General features: G+C 43.8%; 1 protein-coding gene across 1 annotated transcript in view; it reads right to left on the bottom strand.

Moving 5' to 3' along the window:
- DDHD1 (DDHD domain containing 1) overlaps positions 1 to 27,686 on the bottom strand; it is a 68,376-nt gene that overhangs the window by 18,416 nt on the left and 22,274 nt on the right. Inside the window, exons 3-6 of the mRNA XM_054286749.1 lie at positions 24,076 to 24,204; positions 21,532 to 21,679; positions 7,676 to 7,782; positions 7,272 to 7,378 (exon numbers count right to left, since the gene is read on the bottom strand). Of these exons, the coding sequence (XP_054142724.1) occupies positions 7,272 to 7,378; positions 7,676 to 7,782; positions 21,532 to 21,679; positions 24,076 to 24,204 (491 nt within the window). The remainder of the gene's footprint in view (positions 1 to 7,271; positions 7,379 to 7,675; positions 7,783 to 21,531; positions 21,680 to 24,075; positions 24,205 to 27,686) is intronic.

The raw sequence follows: 27,686 nt of genomic DNA, 5'->3' as shown, positions 1-27,686 counted from the left end.
TCCAAGGAATTCCTGCTGAAATCAGCCCTTTTCTCACTGATTTCCCTGCCAGCCCCAAACCTCAGCACCTGCTGCTCCATGGGATCTATTGTGCTTGGGAAGCACCTGCTGGTTCTGCAGGAATCACCCAAAAACCCCAGGAATGGTGGGAACAGTGGAATGCAGCATGAGGAGACTCCTCTCTGCAGCTCCCTTCTTCCATCCTCCCTCCCAGTTCCCAGCTCATTCTGGGGACAGTGGGAGCTCCCAGGTCTCCATAGGGCTTTCCTTACAAAAAGCCTGGAGATTCCTTGAGTTCCCTAAGCCCCCAGGGATTGTGGCTTTGGTCCCACTGGGGTCACCAGAAACTGATGCCTTGTGCAGGCTGCCCTAGAGCAGAGGCTGGATGGAGCTCCAGAATAAAGCAGGGATTTATTCAAAGCATCTCCTCCATGGATGCACCTTGGGCAGCACCAGAGCCCAGCCAGGGCTGCACCCAAGATCAACCAAAATGGCCCCAAAATGCACGGCTGGGCACGGGCTCTGTCCCTGGGATCAGTTCTGCTCCATTTGCACCTTGCAGTTCATTGTCCCATTCCAGCTTTAGCCCCTGCAGTCCCACCCTGCTTGTTTTTCTCTCTCCAGCCCACGGTGTTTGTGCTCCTGGGCTGAGATTTGGATCATTTGTCCTTGGTGCCCAGCTGGAGCAGGAATTGTTTTGTCTCCCTGCTCTGTGCACAGAGCTCACCATCCCATTATATGAACCCCAGACCCTCACACTAAAGCAGCACAGAACATGAAAAATACAAAATCTATACCCTGAGGCATCAGCCCAACCCATTTCACCACCTCCTAAGGCTTCTCCCACAGACTAAACAAGCTCAAACACCTCCCAGAAGAATCACTGAGGCAGCAGTGGATTGAGCTGATGTTTTCCCTGTCAGCTGCTCTGCTCCTCCAGAGGGAGCAGGGAAATGCAGCACCTTTATCTGTTCCTGAGCAGATCAAACACTGCAACAAAGGGAACAATTCCCATTTCTTCCAGAAAAGCTGCATCAAATCCCATCCTCCCAGCTGGCCCTCATTTTGCATCAGCCTGAGGACACGGAAATATTTCCAAGAAAGGGCCTGGAGTGAAAGGACAAGGGGGAATGGCTTCCCACTGATAGAGGGGATATAGATGGGATATTGGGAAGGAATTCCTGGCTGGGAGGGTGGGCAGGCCCTGGCACAGGTGCCCAGAGCAGCTGTGGCTGCCCCTGCATCCCTGGCAGTGCCCAAGGCCAGGTTGGAGCAGCCTGGGACTGTGGAAGGTGTCCCTGTCCATGGTTTGGGGTTTGGAATGAGATGGGATTTAAGATCCCTTCTAACACAACCCATTCTGAGATTATCTCTCTCTATCAGCTGAAGTTTTGCCAATAAATCCTCCTTGCAGGAAACTCAAGCCTGCAGGATCAAGTTGCTCAGAAGGCAGCAGCTCATATTCAGATGAACTGAGGTTAGAAGCTCTCTGCCCTTCAGAAACCAAATTAAAGGCAGAGGAAGGAATGCACATCCATGGGCAGCTGGCTTGAGGGCCATACAATTCCAGGGGAAAGCCAAAAACTGACCAAGGAGCAGGAGGCTGGGCTTGATGAGGCCAAAAATGCCCTTTGCTTTCTCAGTTATGTGCCTGCCAGGCCCATGGCTTCCAAGAAATCAAATAACAGCTTATCCCCTCCATTCAGGAATCCTGAATTGGCACAGGCCTGGGTTTTGTACAGATGGGGAGTCAGGTGACATGTCCCTGTCACCTCAGGCTGAAGAACACTGATAATAAGGGCAGCAGAATCATGTCTTTATCACCTCCTGAACTGCTGGATCATGATGGGAACAAGAAATTGTGGAAGCAGTGAGACATCCAGAGCTGCTGCCCTTTTGTGCAGAGCATTAACAGCATCCTGTGCTGGGATGGAAAAATCCAAACCTCTAAATTCCAGCACCAACATCCCAAACAGATGTTCAACCTCTGAATTCCAGCACCCCAAACATCTGTTCAACCTCTAATTTCCAGCACCAGCATCCCAAACAGATGTTCAACTTCTAATTTCCAGAACCAGCACCCCAAACATCTAAATTCCAGCACCAACATCCCAAACAGATGTTCAACCTCTGAATTCCAGCATCCCAAGAAGCTGTTCACTCTCCTCTGAGGGAAAGCAGCCTTGAAGACATGGATAGCATGTTCCTGGCAAAGCAGAAGGAAACTGGGATTTGTGTGTGGACAAACAACCCCTGGACACACACCAAGAAGATCCAGAACTCCATCCCCTGGTCCATTCTAAAGGTAGATTGTTGGGATTGAAGGGGGTTTTCAAAATTATGAGCGTAGAAAATGACATTCTCCTCTCAATATCCAAGAAATGAGGTTTCTTCCCAAGAAAAGTTGGAGCAGAAAAGCCCTGCTGGCACCTGAGCACAGCAGGAACACAGAGCTTGAGTGCTGCTCCTTTCCCTGTGCTGTCCCCACAGGATCCTCACCCATTAAAAAATCTTCCCACAACAACAGTTTGAAGAAAAATAAAAACAACAGACGGGTACCCATGGAAAGGGAGTGCAGCACACCTGAGCTGTGCACCCTCTGCAGCCTGAAGAGCAGGACTGCTTCTGCAGCTTTGTGGGGAAGGAATGTGAAGACGTGAGGAAGAGTGAGCCCTGCAGGCAGCTCTTCCCAAATGTCAAGAGAACTTGAGGAGAAAGTGCAAACTCCTTTGAAACTCAGCCAGCAGGAGTGTGAGCCAGCTGGAGGGGGAAGAGGCTCCTTGAAAGCCAAGGGGGGATTGGGAAAGCAAAGCTGAGGAGTTTCTGCTCCACGTGGCCCAGGAGAAGGTGGCGGCAGAGCTGGTGAGGCTGCTGACCCCCAAGGGGACGACAGTTGTCACATTCCCTGATGGAATCACGGGTGGATGCCAGAGGAGTGTCACAACAACAGATGAGAGGCCAGAACGAGCTGTGGCTGTGGGAACAGATGGGAAGGGCTCTGTCTCAGGGATGGCACAGAAAAAGGATCTGTGGAGCTGCCTGAGCCTCTCCCAGGACCCCTCTTGTGTTGAAAAGCTGAGTCCAACCCATTTCTAACAAGTCACTGTGCTCAAGATGAAGTTTAGGTTCAGGCACAGCCACTAACCAATGACTTTGTAAAGCTGACAACACATTCAAGGGCAATCAAATTAATTAAACCAGCCAAGCAGCTCCTTCACTATTATGTTCAACAGCATATGCAAAACCAGTCCTGAAATAGTCTCAGCTTAAAATTCCCTGCTTCCCATCTTGTTTTCAAACACACCTGAACCAGTTGTCTTTTATTGCTGAAAGGAGTGCACAACAGAATGGTATTTCCCCTGCAAAACAACCCAAAGGGATGAAAGCTCTGCTAAAAGTTAATACTTGTCCCAAATTTCAAGAGGTTAGTCATTAATTCTTGTTTTAAATTTGTGTATAAGGATAAATCATGAAGCCAGTCCAAGGTCAGGACTCCGAGCAATAAGATGTCTAGCTGGAATGAGATTATCCCTAATTTACCTTCCAACATAAACTATTCCATGATTCTAAGGTGGACAGTGAAGTTTCTCCACTTTTTGCACTAAATATTCTCCAATATTTGCAGTAAATCCTTAGAAATCTTGGGATGATGAATGTAAATTATATTTATTCTGCACTGAAGGCATTTTCTGCCAAGCCATGTATCAATAATTCACAGAATTACAATGAGCCTGCAAGTAAGTACAGGGAAGATCAGTAAAAAAAAAGGCACTTAACAGTGTAATGAAGGTGACAACTCTGCATTTACTATGCAACAATTAGTCTTTCTAATCTCTGCTGCAAGCATTTATTATTAAAGCAATATGAAGCTCCAGTGACACCGATGTGAAACCAAGTGCCCCAGTGAGGACACTAAAACCCAAGATTGTGTTACCACAGATGGACCAGCGAGGTCAGGGGCAGAATGTGAAATGATTCTTCATTTAGAAATAGGCCTGTGTGCATCAGAATATCAATTTATTGCTTTTTCTTACATCTGGGTAATGTTTGAAGAGGGATTTGGTAGGGAGGAGGATACAGCAGAATTCTCTGCCACAAAACCAGCCCAGCTGAATCTGACTGGGATGTTCAGGGGGCTGTGCTGAATTATTGATGCTGCCTGGTATCACATCACATGGCAGCAGTCAGAGGCACCTTTTGGATATTCTCCTGCCTCACTGGAGAAGAAACAATACCTGAAATCAGAGAGGGGGGCACCCACCACGCTCTGGGGGGCTCAGATGGGCAATGCAGAGCCCTGGGACAGCTCTGTGCTCTTCAAGTGACAGTGACACCTTCCCCTGGTGGGACACAGGGGCTGCAAACCCTTCATGAGCTGCCTAAAGAGTGCTCAGGAGCTTTAAAGGAGAAGTTGTGATACTTCTAAATGGGGAAAATCCTTGAAAGGGGAAAAAAAATTCCCATCCAAGTATCACTATCACATTTTCTGAAAAATCCTCTTTGCCCAGGATTTCTCTCCTGGGAAGCTGACAAGCCTCAGAGGAAAAGGAAAACAATATTTTATCATTTGCTTCTCCTGTGTTTTGCTGCTTTGGAATGCTGTTGGAGATTGTTTATCCAACATGTGAATTGTTTTTACTTAATGACCGATCACAGCCAGCTGTGTCAGGACTCTGGAGAGAGTCACAGGTTTTTCATTACTACCTTGTTAAGCCTTCTGTCAGTATCCTTTCTGTATTCTTTAGTATAGTTTAGTACAGTATTCTTTAATATGATGTAATATCATAAAATAATAAATTAGCCTTCTAAGAACATGGAGTCAGATTCATCATTCCTCCCCACGATGGGGGACCCCAAAAATGCCACATGCCAGCACTGAGGGGAGCAGGGAGAGGATTCTGGAATCCCTTGGAATGCTCTGCCAGCTCTGGGGCTCCCAGCAGCAGCAGGAGCTGCTGGAGAGAGCCTAGATGAGGCCACGGAGCTGCTGCAAGGGCTGGAGCCAGGCTGGGAGAGCTGGGGGTGCTCCCCTGGAGAGGAGAAGGCTCCAGGGAGAGCTCAGAGCCCCTGGCAGGGCCTGAAGGGGCTCCAGGAGAGCTGGAGAGGGACTGGGGACAAGGGATGGAGGGACAGGACACAGGGAATGGCTCCCAGTGCCAGAGGGCAGGGATGGATGGGATTTGGGAAGGAATTCTTCTCTGGTTGCCCAGAGCAGCTGTGGCTGTCCCTGGATCCCTGGAAGTGTCCCAGGCCAGCTTGGATGGACCTTGGAGCACCCTGGGACAGTGGAAGGTGTCCTTGCCCATGGCAGGGGGATGGAATGAGATGTTTTTTCAGATCCCTTCCAACCCAAACCAGGCTGGGATTCTGGGAGCCATCAGCTGAACGGCAGCTTCACTCTTCACCACTTTCCTCAGTTGATTTCCCAGAGGCAAAGGAAAGTTTAATAAAATAATCCCCCTTTGGGATCCTTTGAGGATTTCTGGGTGGAAAGCACTGGAAGTGCCCAGGGTACACAAAGAATTGTGTTGGGGGGATAAAGCAGTGAGCAGGGACATGAATTCTGAGCAATGTGTGAATCCTCAAAGCCAAGGCTCATCTCTGAGCTGGAAGGAGCAAAGTGCCACAAGAAAAACACAGTGAAGGTGGGAAAACCATCCAGAACTGACACTGTAGTGTTAAACTCTGCAAAGTTAGGTCACAGAAAATAAAATGGGATAAGGAAGAGTAACTTGAGTGTACTGCTGCAAACATTTCAAGGAAATTAATTTGATTTGATGAATAAAACCAACTTGGTATTTTGTAATCAGATCTAATCATGCCCCTCCTATGTCAGTTCTCACACCCAGGGGATGGTGATGAACCTGTAAAACTGCAATTCTACTGAGCAATGAATTAAATTTTCATGCACTGCTGGCCAGCACACCTGAATTTTACTCACTAATCCATTTCCCATAAGATGTCCACAGACATGCCAAGCATCTAATGCAATTAGAAAAATATCTGCTTTCAAGCTGCCAGAGAGATTTCCATGGCTTGCCACAGAAATTTGTGTTGGCTTCAGGTACACAACAGGCAGGGAAACCTGAGAGACAGTGGAGAGCCCTGATCAATGAATTCTGCATCACTGAGCAGGAAGGGAGGTACAGATTTTGGTTTGAAAATTGTGTTGCCAGTCTAAAGGACTTAAACCCACCTAATTTGATATTAAATATCCAGGTAAGACTGGGGTAAGGTGACCCTACCCCAGTCTAAACATGCTCAGGGCACCAAGGCTGCAAAAGGATTAACACTACTCCATATATAACACAGCAAACACAGGAAAAAGCTGCAATTCCTACAGAAATTAATCCTAAACCAGCCCCAGAGGGCTTTTCCAGTAAGTGTGAAACACAAGGGTGAAGCACTGTCCATCCTTTATGGGCTGCTTCATTTACTGAGGTTATTATCATTTATTCAAGGCTTATCATTATTTACAGGCCACTATAATTTATGATCCTAGTCCTGGTTTTTCTCCTCTGGTTAATGGGGTCACTCAAGAGCTGCACAGATGGGTCAGGGTGGGATGGGAGCACCCAGGATATGAAGAGCCCCCTGATGAAGTGAATAACTGGGGATCATTCTGGTGTCCCTGCACGGCAAGTGCACACAAATGCAACCAGACTGGCCATGTTTGCCATCCCATCTGTCCCCAGAAACAGCAGAAATGAAGTGACAAATACCCATGGATTTTGTCAGACATAAAAAGAACCTGAGCTCTATGGACTTCTAGATATGGAGAAATTAAGGAGAACAGCATTAAAACCCTTCACATTTCTCAGCTGTTGATACAGACCCATTTTAGACATCTTTGAATAAATGACATGGATTGTGCTTTTTGTTGTCTTTCTTCTCCTGTGTCCTTCAGGAGAAGTGAGACAGGATAAATCACTGCCACCACCTGGGACAGGAATTGCTTCAGCTGCTCCATGTGCTGGGCAATCCTGAGCTACCCACAAATCCTACATGGATACCTCTGTTCTGAGAAGGTAGGAAAGGCTATGAAAGTCAGGGGTTTGGGGAAAAAAAAACAAAAAAACCCCAAACATTTTCTACAATTATCTCCTCTCCTTTCAATTTTTTTTTCCTTTTGACACACCTACAAAGTGTTAACACCTTTTACAAAGGTTTTCCTTAGAGGGGAGCTTCCCTGACACTCCCAAATCCAGATTTTTTCAGCCTCTGTGCCCTGCTCTAGTGAATTTACACAAAAAGCAGTTTTCCTCACTCACCTCATCCCTGTAGAGAGGGCTGGTGTAGTACATGATGTCCATGGCACTGCTGTTGAGCATGTCCCTCAAACCCCGCACTTTATCCGGGGTTATGGAGTCCACAGTGTCTGGGGAAATAAAGAAAATGAATTAAATTACATCCAGGAGAATGATAAAACAGAATAATGGGGTCATTTGGGTTGGAAGGGGCCTTAAAGATCATTCATGGGCAGGGAGGGACACCTTCCTCTACCCCAGGCTGCTCCAAGCCCCAGTGTCCAACCGGGCCTTGGGCACTGCCAGGGATGGGAATGTTCAAAGCTGTGCAAACAAAACCAAAGGAAAAGCACAAGCAGAGAGCACAGATGAGATTTCTGGGGAGAATTCTGCAGCTGCTGGAGCAGCACAAGAACTGAGGCCTGTACCTCCATCGAGGGTCAGCTTTGATCTCCACTCCACTGGAAGGAATTCCACGTGCGTTGCAAGGTTGGAAAAATATTTTTCTTCCACTTTTCTTGCTGTATCTCGCATCCTACAACAAAGAAATGAATGTTTTCCTGTACAGACTACTCTTGGAATTCCCTCAATTTCAAGCTTTTTATTATGAAATGCTTAAATTCTCATAGAATGAAAAAAAATTCTGTGCACTGCATGCTCAAAAGAGTCTGAATGTATCACAGTATGGGCTTAAAATAATCCACATAAATTCAATTCAAAGGTTTCTGTTAATCCTGGTGGGTTTGGGGTTGAATAGGAAAGGTAAGGATTAGAAAATTAGAAAATAATTAGAAAATCAGAAAATAGAAAATTAAGAATTTCACCTCTGCTTTGAAATCCAGAATCCACTGAAATCAACCATTTGATCAGCACAGAAGGAAAACAATTCAGTGCTTTTCAACACAAAGAAAACTCTTAAAAATATGGCTTGAAAGAGCAGAGTTTTATTTTAATTTTACACAGTGAATTGGAAGGCTGGAGAGCTCCAAGGGTGAGGAACAGGATCACTTGTGAGTGTTTTAACTTGCAGGAGCAGATGGAGAGGCTTTTAACAGACTTTGCATTTTTACAGCATATCTGAACATGAACATTGCTGCACCTCTCCCAAGGGATGAGAAAAACTTAAAATACTTCAACCTCAAAGTATCTCTGACCCTCTCTGTTTGGGGGAAAATGGGAATAATGGTAAGTTATGTTATTTAAAAAATATTTATTTGTGTTGTGTGAAAAACCCATCATTGAAAAAGGAAAAGCAGCAAGAAATCAGACAAAATATTAACTATCCAGGCATTGTATAAAGAATGAGAACCTTTACCTTTGAACAGCTCATCTTTAAAACAATACCCCAAAATTAACATAACCCATAAACACAACTGCAAAAAAAGCTTGTGAAAAAGAGGAAAGATTTCACAATAACAGATTTCCCCAAGCAGCTGTGATGTGTAAAAATTAAGAACCACAAAAGAACTATTTTCTTGTAGAGAAATCTCCATGACATTCACAAGAGGGACTTCTCTCCCTAAGTAAACTAAAGAAAGATTATTTTAGAGGTAGTAAACTGAGTAAAATTTTAAGTTTTATTTCTTTACATTATCATTAACAAAGAAAAGGTTGTAGGAGAAATATCCTAAAGGTTTTGTTCCAATTCTATACTACTAATATTGTTAGTAATTTCTTCTTATTCTTATTACTCTTTAATTCCTAGTAATAAATATTTCTTTATAGTCTTCTGAAGTTTTAAACCTACTTTACTTCTCTCCTAGTCCTACCTCACAACAAGAAATAAATGAGTGCCTTCTATTAAGCACACTGATAATTAACCAACACTAAGCCCACCACACTCATTAGTACATTAACCAAAAAATCTCCAATTAACAAACCAAAACCACTACAGTCACTCAGCACCCAAAGCAAGGAAAATTTTATTTTCCTTTACCTGAATCCTACAGTATTCCTATTTTTGAAGATGAGCACAACAAACCAAATCCAAGCTCCCAGTTCCAAGCATCAAATTTTTGTTTATTTCAGTGTTTCAATGCGTTTTTTCCCCCCTATTTTCAAAGCACCCCCCTTTTAATTAATTCTACAACCAAAGGCACAATGACATTAACCTTCCACCTGGCCAAATGATTTTTAATGAGTTTAATCCCTGAGCTGAGGCACTTTCCATGGGTGCATTAATGCTCCTCTGTTCTTCAGGAAAAGTGAGACAGGTGAGGATAAATCACTGCCAACACCTGGGACAGGAATTGCTTCAGCTGCTCCTGTGCTGAGCAATCCTGAGCTATCCAAAAATCCCATATGGATAACTCTGCCCAAACCCTGTTCTGAGAAGGTAGGAAAGGGTATGAAAGTCAATGGTTTGGGGAAAAAAATTCTACAATTATCTCTTCTCCTTTCCCTTTTTTAAAATTTTTTATTTTTTTTCCCCCCCAGGAAAAGTTCATGCTGCTACTAAAAAAGCAGATTAATCATGTACCACATTTTTGAGAGAGGCAGTGAAAACACTTTTCCATCACTGGTATTTATTTTCTGATGAAAGAAAAGAAAACAAAGGAGCAATGGGGAGGAAAAAAAAGGGGGAAAGGAAATGAAATGGGAAAAGGGGGGAAAAAGGAGAAAGGAATAAAAGGGAGAAGAGGAAAAGGGAAAGAAAAGGGAGAGGAAAGGGAGAGGAAAGGGAAAGAAAAGGGAAAGAAAAAAGGGAAAGAAAAAAAGGGAAAGAAAAAAGGGAAAGAAAAAAAGGAAAGAAAAGGGAAAGAAAAGGGAAAGAAAAACAGGGAAAGAAAAAAGGGAAAGAAAGAAAAGGAAAGAAAAAAGGGAAAGAAAGAAAGGGAAAGAAAAAAGGGAAAGAAAAAAGGGAAAGAAAAAGGGAAAGAAAAAAAGGGAAAAAAAAGAGAAAGAAAAAAGGGAAAGAAGAAAAGGGAAAGAAGAAAAGGGAAAGAAGAAAAGGGAACGAAGAAAAGGGAAAGAAAAGGGGGAGCAAAGGGGGAAATAAAAAGGGGAAGAGAAAAGAAATAAAAAGGGAAAGAAGAAAAGGGAACGAAGAAAAGGGAAAGAAAAGGGGGAGCAAAGGGGGAAATAAAAAGGGGAAGAGAAAAGAAAGGGGGAAGAAAAGGGGGGAAGGAAAAAAGGGAAAGGGAAAAAAGCAGGGAAAGTAAAAAAGGGGGAAGGGAAAAAAAGCAGGAGAAGGAAAAAAGGGAAAGGAAAAAGGGAAGGGAGAGAAAAAAGGGGAAAGGGAGAAAAAAAAGGAGGAAGTGAGAAAAAAAGGGGGGGAAAGGGAGAAAAAAAGGGAGGAGGAAAAAAGAGGGAAAGGGAAGTAGCATCCTGTAGATCCTTTTTTTCCCAAAGCTGTCACTGCAGGCCTGTGCAAACAGCCAAGAAATGCAACTGCTCAGCATCTCTATTTTTAAAGCCTGGTGTGATTGCACTCCTGATCTCCTGTATTCTTGTCCAAAGAGATGGCAAAGGTTTAAATAAAGCAGAATATCCTTCCCATGATAAGGGAGAAAATAATTCAGCAGGAGGATGTGCTTAAATCAGGGCTGATTCGAGGCCTGAGCTGAGCCATCCTTGCCAGGCACAAAACCCTCCCTGCCACCCCCACACACAACAGGCCGTGTGAGAGTCCAAATTCAGCATGGAAATCCTTGATTATAGAGAAGATAAAATTCCAGTGAATAGATGAACATTCCTGGAGTCCCTGAGTGAGCAAAATAAAGGAGATTTTTGAAAATGCCCACAGCTCCTTGGTACTGCCAAGCCAGCTTCACTTTCTCTGCATGAAGGAGGTGGTTTTGGCTGGGATAAAGGTAATTTCTTTCCTGGTAGTTGGTACAGCACAATTTGGATTTAGGATGAGGATAATGTTGATATTTTGGTTGTTTTGGTTGTGCTCCCCCTAAATCAGGGATTTTTCAGTGTCTCATGCTCTGCCAACAAGGAGCTGCACAAGAAATTGGGGGGGATATGGCCAGACCCAGACTTATTTCTGGATGATATTATTATTATTATTATCATTATTATCATCATCATTATTATTATTATTATTAATATTACTATTAATAATATTATTAATATTATTATTACTATTACTATTATTCAGTTCTCATCTCAACCCATGGGTTTTACCTTTTCCCCGCTCTACTCCCCATCCCACTGCAGCTGCAGGCTGGGGTTAAAGCTTGACAACAAGAAAGAGGAATTCAGAAACAGTAAAATTTAGAAGAAAATTAGCTAAACAGCAAATTAAAGTTGCTCAGATTAAAAGCAGTAAAAGCATAGAAATATTGTCTGAACAAAGCACAAAATTTTACACCACAACAACTACTTGAGGTGAAGGAAATGGTAAATAACCTGTACCTAACAGCAGGAAAAACCATCCATTATTTATTATATAATTATTTATATCAATATAATATTTATGTCATTATTAATTTATATTATAATAATATTTATATAATTATAACTCATTATATAATTATTTATATAATAATATTCATTATATATTTATTATAGAATTATTTATATTATTATAATAGTTATTATATATTTATTATAGAATTATTTATTATTATCACTAGAAGCTGGAAATATTGTGGAGAAACAGCTATTGGACATCCCTAAACCTTTAAATCTTTAAATACAACAACTACAGAGCTTTCAGCTGTTTGAAAGGGTCCAGTTCTTACTAAAGCTGTTCACAAATTGACTCAGAGAGGTTTTAAAATAATAGCCAAAGCAAGAATCAGGAGTTTGGAGAGAATAATGTGGCCTTGCAATTCTGCCAAACCTTTCGGGAAAAGCTTCAGGTCTCCCCACCCAAAAACTGAGGCGGCTTTGTGTCCTCATCAAGGACTTTGGAAATGTAAAGGCTGATTTTACAGCTGTGGTCCAGCACAATAGTCCCAAATTTATAAAATCCCAGAAGGGTTTGATTTGGAAATGACTTTAAAAATTATCCAGTGTCACCCCTGCCATGGGACACCTCCCACTGTCCCAGGGTGCTCCAAGCCCTGTCCAGCCTGGCCTTGGGCACTGCCAGGGATCCAGGGGCAGCCACAGCTGCTCTGGCAATTCCAGCCCAGCCAGGAATTCCCAATTCCCAATCTCCCACCCATCCCTGCCCTCTGGCACTGGGAGCCATTCCCTGGCTCCTGTCCCTCCATGCCTTGTCCCCAGTCCCTCTGCAGCTCTCCTGGAGCCTTTTCTCCTGCTGGAATAATCCTGCCCCAACAGAACCACTCAGCTCCATGAGAACACCAAACTTCAAACTCTAAGGAAATGTTTTTGTTTTTTTTTTTCCTTAGACTCCTCATCCTGGTCCAAGTGCACACGAGCTCTGTTTCAAGCCATTTTTGTCACCTGTCTCCCCTGGGTGTCACAGGCTGTCAGAGCTGCACTTCCACCCTCTCATTATCTCCCAGCATTCATCTCCTGCTCCCAGCAGTCGCTGAAATTCCCAGTGCAACACAGCCAGTGGCACTGCACCGCATCCCCCACTGACTCTGATCAGCAGTTTGACAGAAACTCTGAAGAAAATTTGGTGTAATTTCCAGGCAATGCAGCTACAGACACAATCCCCCAGCACACACACCTGCTCATCTCTTCTGCTATAAAGATGAGGTTATTAATTTTTTTTCCTTCTTCTGGCTCTTCTAAATAAATTTCTTTAAAAATTTTTATTAGATGACAAATCCCTCTACTCACTTGTTAAATTAACACCAACTGAAGCCATAAATCCTTATCTCAACAGGGAGAGAATTCACCTGATACAAATGCATGTTGAAATACTGACCCCAGAGCAACAATTACTTGAAGCCATGCATTGAAACACAAGGGAAACAACTCTTATTTATGGTTTTTCTAAGAAGAAAACCCACTCATGCACAGATTCAATGCACATCTTGAAAGAATTCTGACACATTGCTATTTTCCATGCAAGAAGTAATGGCCTGAAAATAGGTACTTTGAGATACACCATGAATAAAATGTGCCTGGCTGCCTTTCCCTGATTAAAATAATAAATAACAAACCCCTATTTTCACAGATATACATCCTTGCTTAAATTGAGAATATTCCAGAGGTCTGTTAACATATTTAGAATTATTACTGAGGGGTTGTTTTGAATCTCATGCTGCTAGTTTATTTGTAAATTCTGCGTAGGATTTACAAATACTCCATTAAAAACAGGGGAGCTGCAAACTGATTTAGCTTCAGCTGCTTCCCAAATTTTGCAGAATGATGCTGATGTTGACAGAGCAAAATGCCTGGAATCTTGAAGAAACAATTCATTTTAATGTCAAGTTATGTTTGCAGATTCCCTTCAGTCAGATGATCCATGAGAGAGAAACAGGGAATTGTCTTTAAGCCTTAAATGTGACAGCTTCTTACTCTGAACACCAATTTCATAAAATCACTGAATTCCAGAATGGTTTGGGTTGGAAGGGACCTTAAAGCCCATCCAGCTCCACCTCCTGCCATGGGCAGGGACCCTTCCACCATCCCAGGTGCTCCAAACCCTGTCCAACCTGGCCTTGGACATTCCAGGGATGGGGCAGCCACCTGAGCAGCCTCTTCCTCACTTCCAGGGCCTCACCATCCTCACAGTGAGGAATTTCCTCCTAATATTTCATCTAAACCTCCCCTTTGTGTCAGTTTAAAGTCAGAACCCTTTATCCCACCACCCTGACTCCAAGAGAAAGAGCTATGGGATGTTCCCCGAAAAAAACCACCTCAACTCTGACTTTTCCCTGCAAAGCCATGTGGATCCATTCCTGGATTTTGGTCACAGAACTGGGGAATGATGCTCTGAACCATTCCCCAACTGCTCTCACCCCCCTGGAGCTCCCTCAAAGGGAGGGCAGCTGTTGTGGTGTTTGTGGGTCCTCAGGACGAGGGAAGAGATGGGAATCCTGACTCCATGTTTCAGAAGGCTGATTTACTCTTTTATGATCTATATCATATTAAAAATGCTATACTAAAACCTGCTAAAAAAATAGAAGAAAGGATTTCATCAGAAGGCTAGAAAGGAATGATAATAAAAAAAAAAGCCCTGACAGACTCAGAGAGCCTGACACAGCTGGCTGTGATTGATCATGAAGTAAAAACAATAACATGAGACCAATCAAAGATGTAGCTGTTGGCAAACCATCTCCAGACCACATTCCAAGCAATCAGATAATTACTGTTTACATTTCTTTTCTGAGGCTTCTCAGGAGAAAAATCCTGGCAAAGGTATTTTCAGAAAATACGTCTGTGACAGGCAGCACTCACTGCCTCCTTGAGGAAATAATAGCACTTTATTGAGGAAATTCAGGGCTGGCCTGGGCTCAGTTTGCTGAGCTGAAGTGAGCAATGGGAGTGGAGCTGTGCTGAGAGATGAGGAAATGGGAGGGAGAGGCTGTTCCCAAAGCTCAGCTGCAGAAATGCCAACTGCACTCTCCCTGTGGGCAGCTTTCAAAGAGCAACTCAAGACTCAAGTCATGTTCTGCCACTGCTGCTCTCTGAAAACTGCTGTGAAAATTGCTGTGAAATCGCTGCTCCTCAACACACACAGACTCATCCTGCTCCAGAGGAGAGATGGAAACTCCAGGATGCAAATCCCTGAATTTGGGGTTGGGTTGGAAGGGGTTTTAAAGCCCATCCAGTTCCACCCGGCTCCCACAGGCAGGGACACCTTGCACTAAACCGGGACGGTCCAAACCCCACCCAGCCTGGCATGAAACACTTCATGGCATCCCATCACTCATCAGTAACATAGAGGGGATTCAGGGTGACAGTCAACACCTGTCCAGTCACCTTTTCCTGTCCTTCCCTGAACATTTTGGGGTGTTTGCCAGCCCACCTGGGATCCACACCCCACCCTTCTGAAGAATAACAGGATTTTGCACCATCAGAGGCACTGAAGGTGCTTTGTTGGTTGATCACAGGATCCTGGGAGGTTCAGGTTCTCCATAATCTCCTCCAGCACTGCTTTCCAAAGGGCAGGAGGGCTTTGCCCTGCTCTGGCACAGAGCACTGCACTCCCTGTCCCCTCCCAACCCACTGCACCCACTCCCTGCACCTTCCAGATCTTGAGTGTTGGTTCTACCACCCAAACCCATGAAGAAGAAGGTGAAGAAGGACAAGGATCCAGATAAAATCCCACTTTTTTACACCAACTGGAGTGATCCAGCTTACAGCTGGGATGGTGTGGGCAGGGAAAAGGCTAAACAAGGGATTTGGGGAGGCTGGGATTAGGAACAGCCCTGGGGATACACCCAAATCCTGAGCAGGCTGCTACAGCTCCTGCCCAACACCCAGCCATGTGTTAGGTAATAAAAACACACAAAACAAGCTGCTCCAAAAGCACTTCATGCCCTAAATGTCACCTTTTACCTCTTGGCCTGAACCTCTCTTGCAAGACAGGCTCAAGTTGAAACCTGTAAGGCAATATTTACCAGCTGGGTGCTTAATTCCTGCACCAAAGGATGAAAAACAAGCATTTAAGATGTATTTAATGCAATGCAAGGATTTAAATGGAACATAAAGCTACCAAATACCTGAAGAGCTAAAATTATAGAAAAGATTTTACAGGAAAATCTTCATTTGAGATTCTAGCAGCACACAGTGAAAGGCTTCTGAGAGGCTCTGCCCAGGCTTGCATAGCAATGGAATGTACCAAAATAGCTATTTCCAAAGTAATTATCCTAATGATAATCCACAATTAAAATGCTTTCTAATGGGACTTGCAATAAAAATGTAATTGGTGATTAGGCCAAGGTGCTGGTGCTTGTGCAGACAGCAATTTTTGGGCTGTGAAGAGCAGCACAGACAAATGTGATTTTGGAATCCAAACAGGAGATTCAGACAGAGGCAGAGCCCAGCTTCAGCTGAGAGCAGCCCAGAAGTGACACAACACTGCAGCTGCTCTGGAAAAGCACAGCAGAGTCACTGCCCTCATTCCCCAAGCACAGGAGATGATGAAATTTAGCCCAGCCTAAAGGTCTGAGCCCTGCCTAAGGCAGTGAAAGGTGTGAACTTCACCTGGGTCAGGTGAAACAACAGGAGATTTGCAAAGCAGGTTGGGGACATGGAGAAGAACATTCCCAGATGGGCAGAGGAGGCCACCAAGATGATCCCAAGAGGGATGGAGCAGCTCTCCTGTGAGGAAAGGCTGGGAGAGCTGGGATTGCTCAGCCTGGAGTACAGAAGGCTGTGGGGTGACATAAATGTGACAATGAAAAACCTTCAGGAGAGGTGGAGAGGGACTGGGGACAAGGGATGGAGGGACAGGAGCCAGGGAATGGCTCCCAGTGCCAGAGGGCAGGGATGGGTGGGAGATTGGGAATTGGGAATTGCCAGAGCAGCTGTGGCTGCCCCTGGATCCCTGGCAGTGTCCAAGGCCAGGCTGGACAGGGCTTGGAGTAGCCTGGGACAGTGGGAGGTGTCCCTGCCAAAGGAACGAGATGAGTTTTAAGCTTCCTTCCAACCCAAACCATTCCATGATTCTAAATTATACTCAGATGTTGGAGTTCTGAATGCTGAGAATTTCAGACTTTCTGTGCTGACAGACTCTGACCCCCAAGAGAACTCTGTATTGACCTGAGGCCGTGGAGAAGCTTCCAAAGTTAATTAATAGCACTAAAATTACGAGTTTGCGGTTTGAATGGAAGTGTGTAATATCACTAGGTAAAAAATTTAAAGTTTTAAAATACAGTAATATATATAAAACAAGACAGAAGTTCTAAGTTTAAAGACAGAAGCTAGTCCTTTTTTACCTTCCTCTTCACCTTCTTCCTCATGGGTTTGGGTGGCAGAACCAACACTCAAAATGTGTAACAACATCTCTCCCTCCCATTCACCCATAAATTCAACAAAACCACAGATCAACTTCCATGGAAAAAACCATTCCAAATAACAACATGTGAGTGTGTACAGTACAAAGACATCCCAAAGAGATTTATTTTAAAGCCAACACTCTGCCTTATCACAAACCAAGAATTCCAGGATTCTGATGCCAAATAAAGCCCCCTCCAATTAAGTACGTTCTGCCATAAAACCTTGCTCTGTATGAGGCAGAAATAGAGATTATAAAGCCTTCTCCCTTAGAGAAGCATCCCTGTGGCACCAAGAGAGCTCAGAGCTCCTGCTGGGGCAGCTGAATCTCTGCTCCAGCCTGGAGGAGGGGCTGTCTCTTCCCAGAGAGTCCCAGGGAACATCAGAGCTGACAGGAGCAGCTTGTTGCACCAGCTGCTGTGCTACATTTAGATAATAAATGTGTTTAACTACACACAGAAAAAATAAAATTATGTCACATCCACCACAGACCTGCTCATCCAAGCATCCACAAGATGCATCTTTTCCATTTACCTACTCACAGGACACCCTGCAACCACAGCATCCAGCCAGGCTAACGAGGAGGTTGAGCTGCAGTCCTTAATGAAATTAGCAGGGATAATTTGGAATTTCCCTGGACAAGGGGTCTCTGTTTTCAGCTCTGTAACCAGCAGGATCTGCCTAATGATGCAGCAGCACCCTGGGAGCTGCACCAGCTTCTTCTCAAGGTGGGAACCTGAGGACAGAATGGGTCAAATGAGCTCTGGTGGGGTCCAGCTGCAGGTTTGCTACTAAAAAATGGGCATTCAAAAGGCAAAAAACCCCCACTGACATCTTCTCTCCTTAGTTTTGATTTAAATGGTCAAAAATTACTTTTCCTTATTAATTTTCTTTTCTAAGAGGCACCAGTGGTGCCTTTAAAGCTTGTAAAAAACCACCCCAATGGAAAAGCTTGTAAAAAACCACCCCAAAAACCAAACAGCACACAAATATCATGGATGGAGGTGCTAACAGAAAGTGCCAGTATGGCTTGTGAGAGCTTGGCAGACATTCCTTCTGAAATCTCTCCCTGCAACATATGGGATGTTCCTCACTGATAAGTTTTAAGTTGTTATTTGGAAAAAAAAAAAAAAAGGGAAAGAAAAAATAAGATACTTCAATCTGAAATGATGCTTTAATTTGCAAATTTTGTGCAGAATGCACAATTTATGCCAATAATTAGCATTTTAAAAGGCTATGCAGTGCTGTCTGGTATCTCCTGAGGATGTGAGTGAGATTTATTGAAGCACATAAAGTCTTGTGTCCCTTTTTGAGAAAGTATTTCATATGCAGGGCTGCCAATTAGAGCAGGACTTATGGAATGAATGAACATCTCTGCACTGTGACCTGAGCTGAAGTTAATCCACCTTGTATCTGTGGAAAATGGAGGAGGGAGAAAGATAAAGCAGAAAAATGTAATGATTCCAAGGCTGAAGCTTTATTTCTGGTCACTGTTAAAACAGCAGCTTACACTGAGGCTATGTGCATTCTGTGTAATTCCATCCCACAAAAACTGAAGTTTTTACATTGATTTTGGTGACTAACTTTGAGCCAAGGGCTGTGGATCCTTTTTCTCTCTGCTTTGGACTGCTGGCTCTTAAACAAAGTGAATAACAGAGCAGTGAAGTGGCAGGAAAGGGGTGGGGAGCTGCAGGCCGGGGCTCTGAGGTGACAAATGACACACAAGTGACATCAAAAGGTTTACCCTGGCACCCCAGAGGAGGCTGGAGTGGCACCAAGAGCTGTGGGGACACAAGAGGCTGATGACACGGTGGCACAGAGTGACAAAGGGAGGGTGACAAAGCTCCCACCACAGAATCCCAGCAATCCCAGCTCTTCCCACGGGAGCCACTGGGTTTGTCAGTGCTGAGGGAACCTGGAGCTATTTGGGACACACCTGTTGAGCCATCCAGATCTGTAATTAACACCTTTCAGCCTCCTCTTCCAGCTAATGAGGGATTCCTCAGTGCCACCTTGTCCCCCACACAGCTGCCATCAGGACTTGGTGACTTTTCTAGGATTCAAACCCATCTTTTCAGGTGCATAAAATCACAGATTGCTTTGGATTGGAAAGGACTTAAAGATCAAAAAGTTCCAACCCCTGGCATGAATGAGGATGCCGCCCACTAAACCAGGGATCCAACCTGGCCTTGAACACTGCCAGGAATGGAGCAGCCACAGCTCTGGGAAATATCATTCCCCAGAGCCATCTGCAAACCAAAACACATCCAGTGAAGAGATTCCACAGCCTTTTTGGCCACATTCTGCCTTTCAGCCAGGCTCTGTGCAGAGAACTCCATGAGCAGCCTCACAGCAAGAGCTTCATCCATGGAAGGCTCCTGTCCTGCTAGGAATGACAACATTCCTGTGTCTCCCCATTCCCCCTCTTTTACAGGATGCAATTTGCTTGCCCACCATCCCAACACCCAGCTCTGAGAGATTCCACTCCAAAATTAACTTTCCCATGCCACTTAATCAAAAATGTTCTGCTCAGCTCCTTCCCAGTTGTTACACACTGAATTCACCCAGGTGAATTTGCTTTTCCAGCATCCCAACATGCAGCTCTGAGAGACTCCATTCAAAAATTAACTTTCCCATACCACTTAATCAAAAATGTTCTGCTCAGCTCCTTCCCAGCTGCTGCTTCACCCAGGTACCACTGAGGAACAACATTCCCCAAATGAGGAACCTCTCCCTGCTCAGCAAAGCCACCAACCACAGGAGCCAGGATTTCACACAGAATCCTTTCAAAAGTCAGTAAGTTCAATTCCCACCTTGTCCTGAGAGGAATAGTGGATTTGTCTTTCCAAACAAGCTGTGGGTGTGCTGGTAGACAAAACCAGCACTGGGAGATAAAAGAAACAATGGGAAGGATTCTTCACTGATTGATGAATGGAAAAAGATATTTGCTTTACAAATAAACTTTAGGTGTGCTGGTAAATGAAATTAGACATTGAAAGGTGAAAGAAACAACGGGAAAAAAAAACCCCTAAATTCTGTAAGAATTAAAAATTAAAAGGGAGGGTTGTACATTAGAGGGGAATCTCTGGTATCAGGCATTTTGGGAAGTCTGAACATCTCAAGTACCTCAGTCAATGGGGAAAGAGAGAAGGGAAATATGGCTGGGAAATTTGGATAAAAAGGGGAGAGAAGGAAAATGAGGCTGGGAAATTTGGATAAAAAGGGAGGCTGCATCCTCCAAAAATGTGAGAGATCCCAGAGGAATGCCCCATGGCCTCTCTCTTTATTTGAATAAAGTCAAAGGATTCCTCTGTCTCCTTTTTGGACATAAACCTCTGGTGTTTGTGGATTAATTTTCCTAACAGTCTCCAGCCCATAGCACTGAGTGTCACCTCTTGGACACCTCCAGGGATGGGGACTCCAAACCTCCCAGTGTGGCATTCACATTCTCTGGAAAAATCCCTTTGCCCAGGATTTTTCTCCTGGGAAGCTGAGAAGCCTCAGAGAAAAGGAAAATAATTCTTATCTCATTTGCCTCTCCTGTGTTGTGCTCACATGTGGAATGTGTTTAGAGATTGTTTCATTATTTTCTGCTGTGAGCTGTTTTGACTCTTTGGCCAATTTTGGCCAAGCTGTGTTGGGGCTCTGGAAAGAGTAATGGGTTTTCATTATTAGCTTTTTAGCACTGTGTAAGTATCTTTTCTGTATTCTTTAGTATAGTTTAATATAGTATTCTTTAATATAATAGAGTATTATAAGCTGAGGAGCCTCAGAGAATATGAAAACAATTCTTATCTCATTTGCTTCTCCTGTGCTGTGTTCACATGTGGAATGTGTTTGGAGATTGTTTACCCACAGGTGATTGTTCCATTGGATTCTGAATTGTTTTGACTCAATGGCCAATCAGTGCCAAGCTGGGTCAAGACTCTGGAAAGAGTCTGGAGTTTTCATTATTATATTTTTAGCATTGAGTAAGTAACTTTTCTGTATTCTTTAATATAGTTTAGTATTCTTTACTATACTATACTATAATATGGTATACAGTAATAAATGAGCCTTCTGAGAACATGGAGTCAGATTCATCACTCCTGCCTTTATGGGGACATTCCCAGCAAATACAACCCTCCCTGGGCAGCCCCTTCCAATGCTCAACAACCATTCCATGGAGAAATTCCTGCTGATGTCCAAGCTGAGCCTGCTGAAATTTGAGGCTACATCCTCTTCACCATTTCCCCAAAAGTCACAAGTGTTGGTGATAAAATCAGAATAAACCTTTGCTCTTCTGGCTCATAGTTCTCCCTAAATCCATACATCCCAATTGATATAAAAACCAGTGTACCCACAACACAATAATTAATAACTCAGGAGAAGAGGAGGAGAAGGAAAACAGGCAAAGACTCAGCCCAAACCAAAGGCTCTGCAGTCAGTCACATTAAGGCTGCTTCAAACACCCCAAAGCACTCACATGGCTGTGTTTTTGATGATCCTTCCTTGGTCCATTTTCTGCCCAATGCCATGCACAACAAACACAATGTGGCTGGTCTGGGGTGGCTTGTCCTCTAACGTGGCTTCTTCTACATAGCCCCTGTGTAGCCTTGTCCCACTGCTTGAAGCTGCACAAAGAAAATCATCCCCACGTCAGTGACATTCTGCCAGGTGCAGGGCTCCCCTCTGCTGACAGAAGCTTGGCCTTTCTCAGGCCAGCACGTTGAAAATCAGATTATATAATAGAGAATCATAAAATTAAAGGATTAGCATCTATTTTAAAATATGTGCGTACAGTACAAAGTCATCCAAAAGAGATTTATTTTAAAGTTAACACTGTCTTATCACAAACCAAGGAATTCCAGGATTCTGCACCTGATGGCAAATAAAACCCCCTCCAATTAAGTTCATTTTGCCATTAAAAAAGTGCCTATATTTTTAAATATAGGTACTTTTACAGCCCTGAAAGATTTAGGCAGCCAGGTGATATCAACAGCCACTTCCACTGCAAAGAGAATTAATTTCAGGCATGTTTTGGAGAACAATTCTTCAGAAAACAGTTGTGTAACTGTGCACCCACACTGACAACACAAAATCCCTCTCCTGGGTGTCTCAATCAATGAAATTCCTTCTGTCTCCCCCTTACTCCCACAGCCTGGAAGGATCATGGAAATGACCTGTCCACATAAGTGATTAAATGTTGTCACTTTATCACCCCAATTAAAAGAGCTGGCTGAATACCTTTAAAATTTATCATTTTCATATGAAAAATTGCTTTATTAAATATAGGCAGTTTTAAAGCCCTGGAAGATTTGAGCAGCCAGGTGATATCAATAGCTACTTCCACTGCAAAGAGAATTAGTTTCAGGCGTGTTTTGGAGAACAGCTCTTCAGAAAAGAGTTGTGTAACTGTGCACCCACTTTTACAGCACAGAACCCTTCTCCTGGGTGTCTCAATCAATGAAATTCCTTCTGTCTCCCCCTTACTCCCACACCTGGGAGGATCATGGAAATGACCTGTCCACATAAGTGTTGTCACTTTATCCACCCCAATTAAAAGAGCTGGTTGAAAACCTTTAAAATTTATCATTTTGATGGGGAAAACTTGCTTTATTTTGAGCTGATCCAACCTGAAATTCCCCCCTTGTTCTTCAGCTCAGTGACCAAACCCAAGCCCAGTTCCCCAGGGTAAATTGGGCATTTTCTCCCTGCTGTGCTGACAAACCCATGGGCACAATGTGCCTCCATCCCCCTCTAGTGACACTCAGGGGACCACACCAGGCACCAGTGCTGGCCTCCAAAACTGGAACTAACAGCTTATTTTGGTCTTAAAGAGGAGGAAAACACCCCAAACCCACTGAGGGCATTCTTTTACCCAAGACAGGTTTTATTTATCAAGTGAGTTTCTCTTTGACATTTCTCGTCCACAAATTGTTTGGGACAGATCTCATTATTTATTACACATTATCCCCATGGTGTTCTGGATAAATTACTTCATTTCTTCTGGAACTGAAGCACTGAATTACATTATTTTTTTAGGAAACATTAATTAAGTGTTCACCCAGGAGTCCTGGAGGGTAAGAGGGCATTAATTACAGGGCAGAGGATGCAGAATAGAGTCAGAGCTGTGACCTGACCTTGTCTCTTCAAGGAACAAACCAGATGTGCAGGTTCTTGCTCTGGTATCCTGCAGAGGACAAATTCTCATTTTCTAGGATGGAAATAATCTGCTTTTTCCTTGAGAGACCTCCCCCTTCTCTTCCAACCATCTCAGCTTTGCTGCCTGACTGGGAGTGTTGAGTTTAAATGAGGCTGAATTTCTACTGGAAATAATTTCTGTCTAAATGCCCTTTCCTGTCAGTTCATACTATTGTTTTATGAACAGAAAAAAGGCTGGATGGAGGTGGGGAGAGGGAAGGTATGGTCATGTTTTTAAGGAATGCATCACAATATCTAAGTACCCAGCAGTAAAATTAAGGTTGCAAAAGGAACTGTAATCCTTATATTATTACAGGAATAATTCTAATTTTACATTGAATTCTAATTTAATTCTAAAGGAATAATCCTCATTTTACATTTCATTCTAATTTAATTCTAATTTTAGCTTCTGGCCTCTGCCACTGCAATATTTTCATGTGTTTGTTATGTAGCACTAACTGCTGCATCCAAACCCATAAAAATAAAATAAAATTATAATAAAATTATAATTTTAAATTTAAAGTTAAATAAAAATAAATATAAAATTAAAATATAATAAATCAAATATGTAATGTAAAGAAAATAAAATTTAAAAATATTCAAATCCAAATAAAATAAAATTTAAAAATATTTACATCCAAATAAAATAAAGTTTAAAAATATTTACATCTAGTTACAATTATTTACACAAGCTAAGGACTCTGAATACTCATATAAAGTAAAAAATGCAATGGCCCAAGTGGAGTACTCACATTAAAACCTTTTGGAGTTAAACTTCAAATGCTGGCATTTACAAGATTCTTTACAAAGTCTGGCAAAGATTTACCTTTGGAAAACCCCAACTTTTGTGTGACAGTCCTTGCAATTTTGGATGTTGTGGCATCACTGTACAGATAGACCTCATCCACACTGTGCCAGTCCACATGGTTACGGCTCAGCTTTAGGCTGTGAATGGCTGCAGCAAAAAGGAATAAATAAATTGAATTTGGGTGGGGAAGAGGGGAAAAACCCCCAAAGACAGAGAGAGAGAAGGGTGATTTAAATATAGGTTAAAATCTAGAGCTCCATTATGCTTAAATTTGTGTTCTTTCTTACCTTGAGGAAGTTTTACATTTTCCTTGAGGAATTTTTTGGGTTTAACCTGAGCAGGACAAGCAGAAGTTTGAAGACCACCTGTGAGGACACTTCACATCATTCCCTTCCCACCCTCATTTTGGGGTGGGAATTACCCAAAATATTCCCTTAAAGGGGGCAGAGGAATGGATCCTGAAACACTAGAGGTGGGTGTGATGAGCAGGTGGCCGCCCCAGGTATTTCCATCACTAAAAAGTGGAATTTCAGCCCTCTCTCCCATGCTCTGCTCTAACACGGAGGCTCCCAGGGCTCCCTTGCATTTCTCCCCTTTCAAAAATACCTCAGGGCTGGAAATGCAGCTCAGTGAGCCTCTGAATGGGCAATTTCTGGCACAGAACAGAATGCAGCTCTTTGAAAAGCCACTAAGAGCTCTGGTGGTTGGGTTTTTTTTGCTGTGCACTGATTGTGTTTTTCCAGATTTGGAGCTGATTGAGCTCTGAGCCCGACCTCATGACACACAGCCTGACTGTCAGGATTAAACAACAGGCACGTTGTGATGCAAATCAAAATCATCCCAGGCTTGGAGGCTTGCAGGAGCCAAGCTGGGTTACAATGATTTGGATTTCACCAAAATTCGCTGCTGAGGTCCTGTTGAACATGGGGTGTAAAACATCTGCAGAGGTGACAACAGCAATAGCCCTGTGACCAAAGAAATGGTGATTTATCTGTCACTGCTCTTGCTGGGAAGTCCAAAGTCATGGAAAACACCCAGAGGGGCTGGTTTGAGGTTGTTTTCTTCCACAGCAAGCAGAGCTCTAACCTGTCTCCTCCTTGAATCACCCAAATGAATTTTTTATACTCTCCTAAAAACATTCTGAGAAAGCCTGAGCCATCACAATTTCCAGTTTTAACTCTGCTACAGCACAAACCAGGCTCAGGCAGATGTTGTGATCTTTCTCCAGCAAAATTTTGTGTTTCTTTGCCAAAGCAGCAGACTTGACACAGACTGATGAAAAACTAAAGAAAATCTGTAAGGAGCACGGGGATTAAGAGAGGATTAGCCCTTGTGTTGTGGTAAACAACTGATTCACCAAAATAACTGGAATTACATCGGTGTTTTCCACTAGAAGAGCAGGAAGAGGAAAGAAATAAGCCTGGCTTTGAAGAGCAGAGATGGTCTGGTCTGTCCAGGAGGTGCTCAGGCGTTGTTCCATCTGCATTCTGCAAAATCCCCCTGAGAGAATGATCCTGGGGAAGCTGGCAGAGGAGGGGTGGAAGTCTGATGCCTTTGGAGGGTGTTGTGTTCAACATCCATAAAAAGAAGAGGAAGAGATGAGGTTGAATATCTAGAAAAAGAGCAATTTGTGGTGGAGCGATCCTCAAATTCCTTCTGGAATCGAGTCCAGCCTCTCTACTGGAAGGAACATAAAGGAACAAACAGCTTTTCTCTACCCTGCATTAATTATTCCCACTTGGGGAGAACAAATTCCTCACTTTTATGTTGTTCATGGACATGGAAGGAACATCAACATCTACAAGATGTGGAAGAACCAAAGTATTTCAAATGAAGTTCAGCAGGGCCAAGTGTGAGGTTCTGCACGTGGGTCAGGGCAATCCCAAGCACAAATTGAGGCTGGAGGGAGAATGGATGGAGAGCAGCCCCAGGGAGGAGGATTTGGGGGTGCTGGGGGATGAGAAGATCAACAGGACCCAGCCATGTGTGTCTGCAGGCCAAACGTGCCCAGGGCTGCATCCAGAGAAATGTCACCAGCACAGAGCTGGGGGGGCTCAGGCTGGAGAAGAAAAGGATCCAGGGAGAGCTCAGAGCTGTTGGAACCCTGGGAATTGCTGAGAATTCCAGACTTTCTGTGCTGCCAGGCTCTGACCCCCAGGAGAACACTGCACTGACCTGAGGTGTGGAGAAGCTTCCAGAATGGAATGACAGAACTGGGATTGTGGGTGTGGGGTTTGAACAGAAGTGTGTGATATCACAGGGTGGAAAACTCAGAGTTTAAGGGTTTAGAATATGGTAATAGATATAAAACAAGATGGAGGTTTTAGGGCAGAGACTGCTCCTTCTTCTTCACCTTCTTCTCCATGGGTTTGGGTGTTTTTGTGTAATTGGATAAAAAGTCCCCATTGCAGCCATGGGTGGTTGGTTATTGGGTTAAAAGTGAAAATAATTCAGGTGTCATTTCTTAATTGGACACCTTAATTAATTGGACACTTAATTCTTAAGTTTATCCTTAAAAGGCCTTAGAGAGAGAGAGATGGGGCTCCATTTTTAGTTTGTTAGAGTGAAGTGCTGCAGAACTCAGGGTCTGTGAGACTGTGACAGAGATAAGAACTGATAAACATCTGAGTCCCAACAAGAAACACCATCTTGTGATGACCTTGTGATAAAAAGAAGACAAAACTCAACACAGAGCCCCTTCCAAGGCCTGAAGGGGCTCCAGGAGAGCTGGAGAGGAACTGCAGACAAGGGATGGAGGGACAGGACACAGGGAATGGATTTTAACTGGAAAAGAGCAGGTTTAGGTTGGATATTGGGCAGAAATTCTGCCCTGTGAGGGTGGCGAAGCCCTGGCACAGGGTGCCCAGATCCCTGGCAGTGCCCAAGGCCAGGCTGGACAGGGCTTGGAGCAGCCTGGAAGGTGTCCCTGCCCATGGCAGGGGTGGCACTGGATGAGCTTTAAGGCCCCTTCCAGCCTAAATCTTTCAGGGATTTGATTCTGTGATTGTTTGACAGTGAGGGGATTATTTAAACCCTTGAGAGTTCAACCAAAAGGAGCTTCTGCTGCTGACAGCCCCAGGGGGTGTTCACAGTGAGACAGGGAACACAAAAACGTGTCTTTTGGGAGGGTTTGACAGCAGTCTGAAAAGAAACATCCTAAAAAAAAATAAAATAAAATATTCTAAGCGTGCTTTGCAGTCATGGGATTTTACAGACTGACAGCTGGTGTGAAGCTGAGCCTGAGGAAGGGAAAGTGCTGTTTTGTGAGGATGAGGAGAGGACAGGACTGACAGAAGGACTGTCCTGAGAGGTTCCAGAGGGCTCAGAGTGGCAGCTCAGGGTGTCCCAGGTGTCAGGGAGCCACCAGGGTGTGCCACAGCCTGGCTGAGGGAGCCCAGGGCAGAACGCAGATGAGGCAGCAGCAGAGGCACAGGGGAATGAATCTCTTCTTGCTCATCCTCCAGGAGCACAAATTGCACACCTGAGGGGCCTCTGCAGGGTACCAGCCTGGGATGGTGCTCAGCTTCACTGAGAGCTGACTGTCCATAAATGCGTGGGGACAGAAATCTCCCTCTGGACCTGACTCCAAGAACTTGGATTTTAAAAGAGGGAGAAAAACTTTTTACACA

Source organism: Melozone crissalis, unplaced genomic scaffold (genome assembly GCF_028551555.1).
Source record: "Melozone crissalis strain CALT ecotype California unplaced genomic scaffold, PUWL_Pcris_2 ptg000056l_1, whole genome shotgun sequence".
NCBI classification, from domain to species: Eukaryota; Metazoa; Chordata; class Aves; order Passeriformes; family Passerellidae; genus Melozone; species Melozone crissalis.
The sequence above is the reverse complement of the archived record's forward strand: the minus strand, read 5'-3'. Positions and strand labels throughout refer to the sequence as shown.